The sequence below is a fragment of the Rhineura floridana genome, chromosome 2 (assembly GCF_030035675.1).
Source record: "Rhineura floridana isolate rRhiFlo1 chromosome 2, rRhiFlo1.hap2, whole genome shotgun sequence".
Lineage (NCBI taxonomy): Eukaryota > Metazoa > Chordata > Lepidosauria > Squamata > Rhineuridae > Rhineura > Rhineura floridana.
Window position 1 is genome coordinate 3450467 of NC_084481.1, and position 12622 is coordinate 3463088.

Genomic DNA, 12622 nt, shown 5'->3' on the forward strand with positions numbered 1-12622 from the left:
GTCAAGGGTTTTACAATGGAATACTTTGTTCATTTTTGTGTCTTTCTCATTTGTAATGTATGAATTATATTTTTGCTATGCAAACTAAAACTAAAACACAAAGTGAAGGAAGTGGAGTGGATAGGATGAGGAATACCCTCTTACCCCACCCATAACATTCCATGGACAATGTTGATGTTCATTAGGCAGAGGTGCAGTTGTTCAGGGACTCAGGGAATCTTAGACCCCTTACTTTTTTGGGAGCCAGGTCCCTATATCTCCAGTGTCCTATGAACCAATCAGCATGTAAAGGGCATGTGTCAGCCACTGAGAAGTGTCTTCTAATTTGCTTCCTTGTTGTTTCCTGCTGATTTGAGCCAATTGGAGGGAAAAGAGGCCATATTAGTTCCTGCTTCAAAAGCCAAGCTGTGGAGAGTGAGAATTCTGTAACTGCAGAAGAAAAGTCAGTGAATCCTGATGATAGCATCCCATCTACACATCAAGCAGTTGGGTAGCAGCAGGAGATAAACTTGTAGACACTAAATTCAGTAGTTCAAGCATTATCTCTGACAGTGAGAAAGGATAATCAATTGGTGACAGTGACAGAGCAGCAGAAAGCAGTATTTAAACTTGCCAGATTATTCTATAACCTTGGAAAAGTTCTATAGTTGTTTAAACGGGAGTGGCTATGACTATCATGAGGTTTGCCACTAGGATGTGGTGAATTGGAAGGGCACTTGGCAGGGGCGTCACAACCGGGGTGCGGAGGGTGCGGACCACACCCGGGTGACACCCTGAGGGGGGTGACACCCAGAGCCACCCCGCCCCCTGCCGTTGCCCGGCAAGGCTGCGCCCTCCTTGGAGGTGGGCGGGCGAGATCGGGAGCAGCGTCAGTGGGGCGAGGGAGGCACACCGGCATTCCCAGGCCTTCTCCGGCTGGGTGCCCCTCCGGTGTGTGCCCTCCCAGGGGCATGGATGGGGGTGGCTGGCCTCGAGTGCGCGCACGCACACACAAGCCCAGCCACCTCGTCCATGCGGCTGGGAGGGCGCGCCGGAGGTCCTCACCCCCCCGCACTCTGGCTAGTGACGCCACTGGCACTTGAAGTTGTTAATTAGCATGAGTATTAAATGAATGAAACACCCCAGCAAAGAATATTTTAAGCAAAATATGGTATTCAACCAAATCAAACACAATCAATTATACAGTTGTAGCAGGGGTGGTTAGCCCTAGGCACAGGGGCCTAATGCAGGCCCCAAGCAATTTTTTCTGCCCCTCACCAAGACCCTGCCAATTTGGAAGTGCCAAGTATACCAGTGCCCTGATGGGGCTGCCTCTTCCCAATCATCAAATCATCTGTCAGCATAGATCAGCTGAGGAAGGGGATTGCCACTGTGCCTATGTGTGGGTGTGCATATGAGAGTGTGCATGCAAGTGTGTGCAGTGGCCACACTCACCACTGGCATTTACCCCCACCTTCCCACCCCGAGAGTTGGTCAGGGATGAATGCAGTCCTTGGGCCAAAAAAACTTGGCCATCCCTGGCTTAAAGGAACTGCTGCAAGTATTGTTGGATACCTTGGTGGAGAGTCCTGGATCAAGGATCTGTATATCTAAAGGATAACAGTTCAGCTAAATAATAGCATCGCTTAGCAGAGAGAAACAAAATAATATTTGGGTGCATGCTCCTCATTTTTTAACAAAGAAAAGAAAATCTGAGTTTGTAATACAGAGGAATTTCCCCTTGATTTGTACAACTTATGTCCCCCTGAGCCAGTATGGTGTAGTGGTTAGAATGTTGGACGAGGACCTGGGAGACCAGGGTTCAAATGCGCACTCAGCTGTGAAGCTTGCTGGGTGACCATGGGCGAGTGACTGTATCTCAGCCTGACCTACCTCACAGCGTTGTTATGAGGATAAGATGAAGAGGGAGGAGAGCCATGTATGCTACCTTGAGGTCTTTGGAGGAAATGTGGGATATAACCGTAATAATAAATAATAAGTAAGTCAAACAGAGCATATCAGAGCAAAACCAGGAGTGAGGCAGTCCACCATAGATGGCTGGTGGGATTCATTTGGCTTTGTGGGCCAAATTTATGCTTATTAATAATAAACATATAAAGCACCACTGACTCACAAGTCAAGGAGGGCATAAGTTAAAACAGCAACTCCTGCTTTGCCTTATAGGGCTGTCTACAAAAGAACATGATATTGCACTTTAGTTAACCTACCACTCTAAAACCATTAGTCCTTTGTTGCATGCTGTCTCTCCAGGAGGCAAAGGATTTTGCACAAATGAAAGACCTGGTTTACATGGAAACATCTGCAAAATCTAATCACCAGGTGACAGAACTGTTCATGACTCTAGGTAAGTTTAACTCGCCTTAAGGCACTCTCCTTTTTGACTGATTAACTCTTATCTAACTGATTGACTCTTATGGTTCGTTAAAGAAAGAAGACACAAATAGTACAATTTATTTCATATTTAAGTAATAATCAGCTTGCAGGTATCTAAACTAGTGTGGGCTCACTCACTTTGTACCTTTAATTATGTGAGGGGTAAACTATAGTTCCCCTGATTCTGGGGGGTAAACCAACTGCTTTTAATGTCTGGTGTGGATGTGACCCAGACCTATCAACAAATTGATTGCTGAGAAGAGAAACTCTTCTGTCTTGGCCCCTCTCCACTGGTTCCCTCCATCATTGCAGCCCGGCTGGGGGAAACTAACAAGATACCCGGAAGGTGGGTGTGTAGGCTTTCCTTAGCTGAAGGCAAAAGCAGGAAGAGTGAGCAGGAGGAAGAAAGGACAGTAGTGATGTAGCCATTAGGTAAGGGCAAGACTGAAGGGCTTCAGCCAGTAAGTACTCTGTTTGTTTGTATGTATGTCTGATAGAGTAGAAAAACAACTAATTGTTCTGCTGGTTCCAGTACACCTCCACCTCTCTTTTCTGAAAATGGGGACACACGACACTAGTCAAACCCCACCATGTTTTACTGTAAAACCTGGTGGGATCAGGTTGAGTGTGTGTGTAGTTTTTTTTAAAAAAATTCAGCTTCAAAGAGATTTTGCAACTGATTGGCAGATCAACCTGCTCCCCCTCCAGGTGTGGCTAATAAAAACACTTTGCTACAGGCGAGTAGTGTGTTCACACCATTGTTTGAGTCTGAAGGTGGTCTCAAAACACAGCTGTGCAAAATGGGCTGCAGAAACAATTGTAAGAGACAGAGCTGAAGGCGGTAGAATGATTTCTGCATATATGGGAAAAACCATTTCTGTTTCCATGAGGAAACAGCAAAAGGTATCAGCACTCTTAGTTAAGTAGCCTTAGGCTCATTCACACAGGAGCTGCACTCTGTTTTAAAGCTGAAGCTTTTCCCATTGTGATAGAGTTTAAAGGTTCACACTCCTACCTTCCAATCCACTGTGTTTTCAGTGCCCACTTAAGGGAAAGGGTCAATCACGCAGCTTCCTAATGACCACGCCCTCTTAAGGTCATACTACCACTTCCTCTGGTTACCTTGGCAACTGAGCATGCTCAGATTGTTCCAGAGTAAGTTTCATTAAAAAAATAATCCTCAAGTGCAATTATTTGTATTATCAGAATCCAGCAGAAATACAAATATTTGTTTGAACAGTGTTATGCTTTTTTGCACAAGTTAGGGGGGGAAGGAAAAAAAGCACCATTTGCAGCAGCCTTGCAGAATGGGAGCCAGCAGGAAATGACGTGAACAAAGGGAGGAGGAGGGAGTGGGCGTGGACTCACAAAAGCATCGGAGCTAAGCATCTGCAAAGCCCTAGAGATACGAAGTACAGACGGTTTTTCCTTCCCTTTTCGGATTAGAATTGGATTGATTTGATGCGGATTTAAAGGGAAAAGCAGCGGCTTACGTTCACCTTGCCTTATACTTCATGTAAATGCTGTGAATTAAACGGGGCTCCAAGTAGCACCAGATTCACACTAACCTTCCATATGAACCATTTAATGTGAATGAGCAGCACTGAAATCGCAGGTACTTCTCTCCTTTCAATTTCTGCTGCTGCTGCTGCTCCTCTTGCATTGTTGGGAAATAAGCCATGGTCTTCCTTGTCACACATCATCCAAACCTGGGCTTTTGGCTTGTTTCCCTCCAAATAAACCACGTGCGGAAGCCAAGTTTTGTCCTTACCTATGGTTTAGTGATTTGCAAATTGGCCCAACCAAATTGGCCAGTCTAGTTGTCTCTTCCAGCTTTTAAAGGGCAGGGGTCATATAAAAGGCCACTATTTGATTGGATTATTAGCCTTGAAAGGTCTTCAAGGCTCACCATCCCCACATTAATCCCCACATTAGGCTCAGATACTGCTGTAGAGGAGTCCGCTTATTCTAGGTAAGCAGACAAGGAAAAAATTACATGTTTAATTAGAGCTGTAAACCTTATCAGAAGAGCTCACAGAAAAATAACAATCTCCCGCCTCCTCACAAAGCTCGTGAATTGTTAAAAGAAGAAAAACAGAAAGAGAAGACATTTCAAACAACACAATGGAAAAATTCGCATGTTGACCTGCGAGAAACACGTTTTCACCAAACGAAATGCTGCCAGGCTCTCTGATATTAGTTTTTCTTTGCTGTTGGAGCGGTTGTGATAAAAAAAATGAAACATCCCACCTCACCTCAGAGGGTTTACTCTGTTTTAGGCCTTTCCTTTTCACTGTTAGATGGAGGATGTTTAAAAGTGCTGATGGGTATGTGTGTGTTAGCAATTACTTCCAGATTGTTTGTAATGGTTTTGATAGTATATTTTCTTTTTTGTATCTAAATGTATGTAGATTATCAGAATAAAGAGAAGCAAAATAGCATTGTGTGGTTTCATAAGATCCCAGCAAACTAATGGTTTCAGCCACCTGCTACCCCTAGTGGCATGCTTGAAGCAGTCCTAACTGTACAGGAGGTCGACTAGATGCCTCTGGGAAGCTCACAAGGAGGACTTGAAGGCAAATGCCTTCTCCCATGGTTCCTCCCCAACAGCTGGTACTCAGTAACACACCGTCTCTGAAGATGGAAAATGCATATAGCAGCATTACAAGAAGCTATGGATGGCTTTGGCTTTTGCCAAACTGCAGCTCCTTGGTTTAGGTCCTTGTGTTCCTGTCATCTCATGCAATCCTTATGAAAATATGAAGCTGCCTTTTAGTACAGGGTTTACTCAAAACTCCTCATATGTTGAAAAAATATCTGAGAGGGATTTCAAGGGTGTTCATTGCCCTAACCCTGCCGCCACGTGCTTTTCTCAAGCCTAATTCTGTGCCTGGGGAAGGAGTGAGAAAGACAGTCTGCACATGTGTCTGTGCGTGCACGCATATGCGCATGTGGAGCCTATATGCAAGTGTGCATGCATGTCTCTGTGTGGTGTGTGTGTTATGTCTCTGTGTGTAAGCAAATGTATATATGTGTGTGATGTTTGCTGGATGGATAGATGCATGTGAATATGGGTGAGCTGAATATGTTCATGTGTGCTACTGTCAGCTCTGACTCGGTCTGCTTTGGCCCCTGTGCAATTTTGTTCTGGCCCCAACTATATTGACATGAAGCCTGCAGAAAGCTGGTCACCAGGGAATGCAGACCATAGGCTGAAAAAGGTTCCCCAGCCCTGCTTGTGTGCATGGCCGGTCTGAAGAGGGAAAGACAAGACATGGATAAAAGCTCCAGCACGAGCAACCTGCAGGTGTACCATTTCCAAAACTAGTTTTAGAAAATATCAGTGTAGAATTAGAAGGCTGGCAGAGCGGAACACAAGGCATACCAAACCAAAACTGGACAAAGAGACTTGGGTTGCCTTAAAGAATAAGGGTTGTATTCAATGTATTGCTAAGGCTAGGATTTCTCCTTGTATGACAGAATGATCTCTCTTCTCCTGCCACACACACCAAAAACTGTTTTGGAGTTTCCCCCCAACCTTCCAGATTAGATTTGGGGACAACAAAGGGGGAGATCCTGTTATGTTAGCGCTAACTCTAGCGCTAGTGCAAAAAGTTAGGTAATACGCACACCTCCCTTACCATGAGGAGTTTACTTCATAAGGACGTAAGAAGAACCCTGTGGCTGGATCAGGCCAATGGCCCATCTAGTCTAGCATCCTGTTCTCACAGTGGCCAACCAGGTGCTCCTAGGAAGCCCAAACGCAGACCCTGAGCACAGCACCACTCTCCCCTTCTGTGACTCCCAGTAATTGCTATTCAGAAGCATGCTGCCTCTGACAGTGGAGGGTAGAACATAGCCATGACTATTAGCCACTGATAGCTTTATCCTCCATGAATTTGTCTGATACTCTTAAAGCCGTCCAAGTTGGTGGCCATCACGACTTCTTCTGGGCACAGATTCCACAATTTAATTGTGCAATGTGTGAAGAAGTATTTCATTTTGTCTGTCCTGAATCTCCCAACATTGGGTCTTATATAATGTACATTACAAAGTGGGCTCTGATACACAAAAGCTTATGCCATAATTTAATTAATTAACTAGTCTTTAAGATACTACAAAACCTTTTGTTGGTTTTGCTGAAGATTAACACACCCATCCCTCCAGAAATTTTAATCTAGATGACAGTTTTATGCTGCTTTCAATGATTTTGTCCATTTTAGCTTCTTATATTTTTTGTATTTACATTTCTTTGACTTAATTCTTTTTGGAAACCACCCTAGGAACGTAATTGAAGGATGGTATAAAAATACTTTAAATAAATAAACTCAAGCAGGCTTTCTCCTTAAGAGTGGTTTGGGTCACATGGATATGACAGAGGGTGTGTGAATAGCAACTGCAGGTGTGCTTTTCCCCTCACACCATTCTGATTGTTTCAGGATTGAACACCTGAAAAGAGCTCATGTTTTGATGTAAATCCATTTAGTATTGATGTAAATCCATTTGGTATTTTCACCTGCAAACAATCCTCATCCTGAGAGGTGGTTGACACTATTCCGGACCTATATTTTTAAATCATTCATAAGATAGGTACAGGCTAGTTGCTGTCTTTCTTCTAAGCCTGAGAGGAAAGCTCTGAACCAGGGATGGGGCACTTATGTCCCCCCAGATGCTGTTGAACCACATCTCCCATCATCTTTGACCGTTGATCATACCAGCTAAGACTAATAGGAGCTGGGAGTCCAGCAACATCTGGAGGGCCACATGTTCCTCATTCATACCGTTCAGCATCTCAGAGTCAGACATTTTCTCAGAGGGTGCTACTTGGACCTAAAATTCTTAAACAGCCAGGCCTAAGTAGAGGTGGTGCTCCTGATGCAAAATGCTAGCTTTTGTGAAATTGTTCTTACTTAAAGAAATGCAACTAAAAGTGACTTGCCTTACTTTTGCACTGTTCCCATATGTTTATGCACAAAAATACGTTGCACACTTTTTCTTCACCTGGGAAGGATTGTGTTAAGTGAAGTCATGGAGTGTGGTTGAAATGCCCAGATTCCAGGATGGACCTAAAAGGGCTGGAATGACTCAAGTCTCCATATGAACACTAAACCCCTAAGCTATGAACAATAGTAGCCTGTAGAGGGAAGGTGGAGATGACCTTGTTCAGCTGGGAAGTCTGAATGTTGGGAGCCTAGATACTCGTTTGCGTAGACAGTGCATCCAGGGTGTCTGGGTATCATAGGGATGGGGAGAGGAGAGTCCACCAATCATGAAACATTAGCTCTGTGTGACATCATTAGCCTGACATTAGTGCAGCAGGATAGGACAATAACAAAGACTGCAAGAGGTAACAGTAAGGGCTCATCTACAGGGAAGCATTTCTTCATAGGAAATACACTTATTTAACCCTCACTTTTCATTTGCATCATCCGCAGATCCTGCTCAATGATAACTGCAAATCACTTTTCACACAAGCAGGCATTCCTCTGGGGAGGATTAATCTTGCTTTTTTCTTGTGGCCACATCCTCTAATTATACATTACCACTCCCTCTGGTTGCTAGGTGACCAAGCATGCTCAGTCTGTTCTACCAGCTGCAGTAGGTTCCTTTAAAAAACAACAACTAGAAGTGTGAATATCTGTGTTTTCCCTGGTAGGATACAGGTGAAATACAAATCTTTGTTTGAGCAGTGTTATGCTTTTGTGCACACTTTAAGGGGAAAAGAAAAGAAAAGCACTGTTTGCAGCAATGTAAAAAAAGCCAGCAGAATGGAGGAGAGCAACCAGAGGTTGCTTGTCAGCCTACAGGAAATAAAATGAACAAAAGGAGGAGGACAGAGTGGGCTTGGAGAGGGGAATTATTGACACACCCACCTAAAAGCATCAGAGCAAAGCATCTGCAACCACTAGAGAAAGGGAGTGAAGACTTTTTTTCTTCCCTTTTGTATTATGTGGATTGGATTAGTATGGATTTACAGGGGGGAAACTTTGTGACAGCTTCTGTTTGCCAGTAATGTCATGTGAACCATGCAAATTTAAAGGAGATGTGAGTAGCACCAAACACACAGTAAACTACCATGTAGATGAGCCCTAAGAAGCAGGCAGCAGGCGCAATAAGACCTGAGGCACAACTTTTAAAACAACATTACCACTACCTTTCCAGTGCTACCAACACTGTTGTTTGCAACAAGATTCAAAGTGTTGGTACTAACCTATAAAGCCTTATACGGTGCGGGACCACGATATCTGTCGGAACGCCTCTCCCGATATGAACCCGCCCGTTCACTACTGTCTACTACAAAGGCCCTCCTCCGGGTCCCGACCCATAGGGAGGCCCGGAGGGTGGTGACAAGATCTAGGGCCTTCTCAGTGGTGGCCCCCGAACTATGGAATAGTCTCCCCAAGGAGGTGCACTTGGCACCGACACTATCATCTTTTTGGCTCCAAGTTAAAATCTTCCTCTTCTCTGAGGCATTGTTGTAAGAAATTGGGCAGGGAAATCCTAGAATTCCCCAGTAAGGACATAATTATGCACAACAGCTGGCTACAGTTGCAGAGCTCAGTTGCAGTTAACCATCAAGCTTGTAAATACTGTTGCTAGTAAAACTGTTGCCTTCCAGGATTTAATCCTGGATGAGGATGCCAGTCTGACCTGAGACATGGCTTGGATAGGAGGGTTAGCCTCTCTAATGCTTTGCTGGTAGGCTTTCTAGGTGCAACCTCAGCATCAGCTTGATGGGTGAGGAGGGAGTGTTGCCATGGTTTGCTGAGATTCATTCTCACCAATCAGGTGTCCTGCCAAGCAGTCCATTAAATTTGAGTGTCTGCATGTAGCGTTGGGTTCTTGAGACAGGGTAGGGATTCTGCTTGGGTGCCATCCACCTCACTGCCTAGCAGTCTTCCTTCCTAATCTCAGAGGTGGAATTGAAGACTCCATAAAATTATAAAGTGGGGAGACTTTAACATCCATGCATCCTTGTTGTGAACAACAGAAGACTTCATGACCTCCATGGCAATTAAAGAACTGTCTCAAATTATATCTGACTCAATGAATTCAGCTGGAGATTTGATGTCCTGTTAGGATCAGGATGATGTTGATCTTGGTGGTGGGACTTCATTGGACAAAGTCTGTATGTAACTGGAAAAAATGCATATTAATTCCCTGTTTACAACTGACTCCACTTCCCCACCCCTTCCTAACTCAACTGTGTTATATGTTAGACTGCAAACCCCTGCAATCAGGGACCTGTTCTCTTGTACTTTCTAAAAGTGCCATGTATATATACTTATAACACTATAAAAACAAGTAAATTAATAAAAACTTGCATTACCAGCAAAGGGATGCTTTGGAGTGAAGTTTAAGAATAGTTGTTCTGAAACACATTAACGTCATTCACAAAAGGGACAGCATTTCCTGGTGCAAGAAATCTACCAAAAAAAGTTAACAGTAAAGTACAGTACGGTGTAGAGAAATATAGTCTAATGACATTCTTCAGCCAAACCACTACTAAAGTTGTTCTCTACCGTTCTGGTATGAGCCATAAAAGAGAGACAGCAACAAGGTCCAACTTTTTTATTTGGCCTGGGGGGGGGGATTGCAACATGTGCGTGTTTTTTCTTCTTACGATTGTAAGTTATTCACTTCTGCAGCGTCATTCCTCTTGCAGCAATTCATTGCTATCTTCTATAGGGAAGCATGCTTGCCGGTGCCTGTAGCCAGGTTTCTGGGCATTTTCTCCAGCTGCTCTCCTTCTGCCAAACCGTCCCACGGGTCGGATCCCTCGCCCCGTGTACCAGGAAGGATCAATATCTGGATCTGGAAGGCAAAGCCCAGGTGGTCATGAGAACCCAGGGAATACCTGGCATTATCCTACCATAGTCTAAACTACTGCTGCATTTGTTTGGCGGGGTAATGCGAGCCTTTTTGAAAGACTACCCTGTTGAACTAATGGCATGTAATCTACTTGCCTAATTCCACAGAGTACTGTGTTGTCGGCATCTGCTGCTGCTGGTAGTAATAAGCAGAGCTTGGAAAAGTTACTTTTTTGAACTACAACTCCCATCAGCCCCAGCCAGCATGGCCACTGGATTGGGCTGATGGGAGTTGTAGTTCAAAAAAGTAACTTTTCCAAGCTCTGGATAAGCAGTGAAGGGCAGGGCCGGATTAAGCTGAGGAGGGTCCCTAGGCTGATTGGTGTTTGGGCCCCCCTATCCCCATGCTTCACCTACCTTTCCATTGTTTTTTTGCGGCGCGCGCAGGCTTGCCATCAATCAAGATGGCGGCAGAGGTTTCCCTAAGGAGCTGAAGCCTCTGCCACCATCTTTGTTGATGGCAGCAATGCACGCATGTAGCATGCATGCGTGCCATCAGGCAAGATGGCGGCAGAGGCTTCAGCCCCTTAAGGAAACCTCAGCCGCCATCTTTATTGATGGCAAATCTGCGTGCCGCAAAAAACAATGGAAAGGTAGGTAAAGCGGGGGGATGGTGGTCCACAGATGCTTCCGCAGATCGTGGAAGGAGAGCGGAGGGCCCCCTGTAGCTCCAGGGGCCCTCGGGCCAGTGCTCCATGGACCCCCAAGAACTCCGGGCCCCTAGGCTTCAGCCTACTAAGCCTAATGGATAATCCAGCCCTGGTCAAGGGGAAGCACGCAAGGACACTGGAAATTGGTATCCATGACAGTGAGGAATGGTGATGTCTGAAATCTGAATGCCACACCTATCATTCTTGGACAGTGGGAGATGTTTCCACAGTGGGGCATAGGGTAGCTTCTCATAAAACGCCATGTAAGGGATAGCTATAGCTCAGTGGCAGAGTATCTGCTTTGACTGCAGAAGGCCCCAGGCTCTCCGGGCTGCCTGAGATTCTGGAGAGCTACTGCCAGTTAGGACAGACAATAGTGAGCAAGATGGACCAATAGTCTTCCTGTGTTTCTTGTCCCACATAGTCCGTTGAACCTCATCAGAAGCTAATATTAGCAGATCCTATCCTGAGCTGAATTCCTTGGCAAACGTTCATATTCCACTTTATCTGATTTGAGGACTGGGCTGTGCACTCCGCATTTTGTTCTAGCCGTCCATCCAATCATAAGGGGTTGTCATGTACCTTAACTCACTGCAAGTGAAACTGGTCATTGTCCTCTACCACTACACAGTCACCAGGAACTTACTTCTGACTTCCATGGATTGCTCAAAGATTCGGCATTCAGCTTCAGGCAGCACCAGGCAGTCCAGCAGCAAACACAGGAGGCAGACAACGAGGAGCCTCATGCCTTTCCCTTTGTCCCTCTTCAAAGTCCCCGGGACTTGTGTTGGAAGTTTAGCAAAGTGCACACTCAACCTGCAGTAACAGGGAGGGAAAGGCCTGTCAGTTTCAGGCAAGGAAGGCACCCTTCTGAAGTTTACAGTAAATGAGAGCACCGCTACAAAATTGTACAAAACACACGACAAGTTTGGAAGTTTAATTTCCAGAACTATTGGGGAGGAAAGCAAAAAGCAAAACAAAAAAGAGCTGTGCTGGTCCATGAGAAAGACAACTTCTCAAATCCACAGTTGGGCTTTCAGCATTTTGGTTGGTCCTCCTAATAAAGGTATTGATCAACTATGGATTTTGAAGAACTACTTGGTTTCCTGAAACATTGCTTTTGGGTACCAAACCTCTGTTTTATCACCAAAAGGCAATTATTGATACATAGCACACAAGCTTTTCATATTGGTCTCTATATAATGCTTTAGAATAAGAAGCAGAGATGGGGAAAGACAGAAAAGGTACCTCTGTCAATGAATGCTGAAGACCATGGGAACCATCCATTATTAACATCAGCAGATCTGTCCTAAACTCCCTTTTCCTTCCTTTTCACTGGTATTTTCATTTAGTGGGTGACCTGAACCCGTGCATCCACAAGCTCATTTTATGTGACCTCTGATACCTGCAATAGCTGACTGGCTTTTCCATCCTATCAAGGCCCTTCCTTCCTGTTCACGTCGTCCTTTTTTCCTGCTCTTAAAAAGTGTATTTGAAAGTGTCCCCTCCCCCCTTTCTAGGCAGTTTAGGGCAACCGGAAGGAGCAGTGCTTTATATGATAATTTTTTAAAAAGTTTAAAAAACAATCCTGTTTGTATGGGGTGAGGGGTGAGAAGTCCCTCCTCCCAACTGTCTGAGAAGTTGTGCACACTCTGTGAAGTCATAATCTGTAAAGTCAGAATTACTTTCACTTGCTTTCCAGAACAGTGATTGTATTGGTCTGTTGTA

The 12622-nt window shown here is 44.7% G+C and overlaps 2 protein-coding genes across 3 annotated transcripts in view; one reads left to right on the top strand and one right to left on the bottom strand.

Moving 5' to 3' along the window:
• RAB17 (RAB17, member RAS oncogene family) overlaps positions 1 to 4799 on the top strand; it is a 28863-nt gene extending 24064 nt beyond the window's left edge. For both annotated transcript variants that reach the window (XM_061612849.1, XM_061612848.1), the window contains exons 5-6: positions 2251 to 2344; positions 4443 to 4799. In XM_061612849.1, the coding sequence (XP_061468833.1) occupies positions 2251 to 2344; positions 4443 to 4567 (219 nt within the window). In that variant the 3' untranslated portion in view covers positions 4568 to 4799. The remainder of the gene's footprint in view (positions 1 to 2250; positions 2345 to 4442) is intronic.
• A 5225-nt stretch (positions 4800 to 10024) lies between these two features.
• On the bottom strand, positions 10025 to 11640 carry PRLH (prolactin releasing hormone). The gene is made up of 2 exons (XM_061612850.1): positions 11541 to 11640; positions 10025 to 10188 (listed from the first exon to the last, which is right to left on the bottom strand). The coding sequence occupies exons 1-2, from the start codon at positions 11638 to 11640 to the stop codon at positions 10025 to 10027; spliced, it is 264 nt and encodes an 87-aa protein (XP_061468834.1).
• Positions 11641 to 12622: the final 982 nt, after the last annotated feature.

What these genes read in the sequence shown, in the direction of transcription:
- PRLH (XM_061612850.1), bottom strand. Translation starts at nt 11,640, where the DNA reads ATGAGGCTCCTCGTTGTCTGCCTCCTGTGTTTGCTGCTGGACTGCCTG. An exon ending in GCAATCCATGGAAGTCAGAA is followed by an intron (nt 10,189 to 11,540) that starts GTAAGTTCCTGG and finishes TTTGCCTTCCAG; the next exon opens with ATCCAGATATTGATCCTTCC.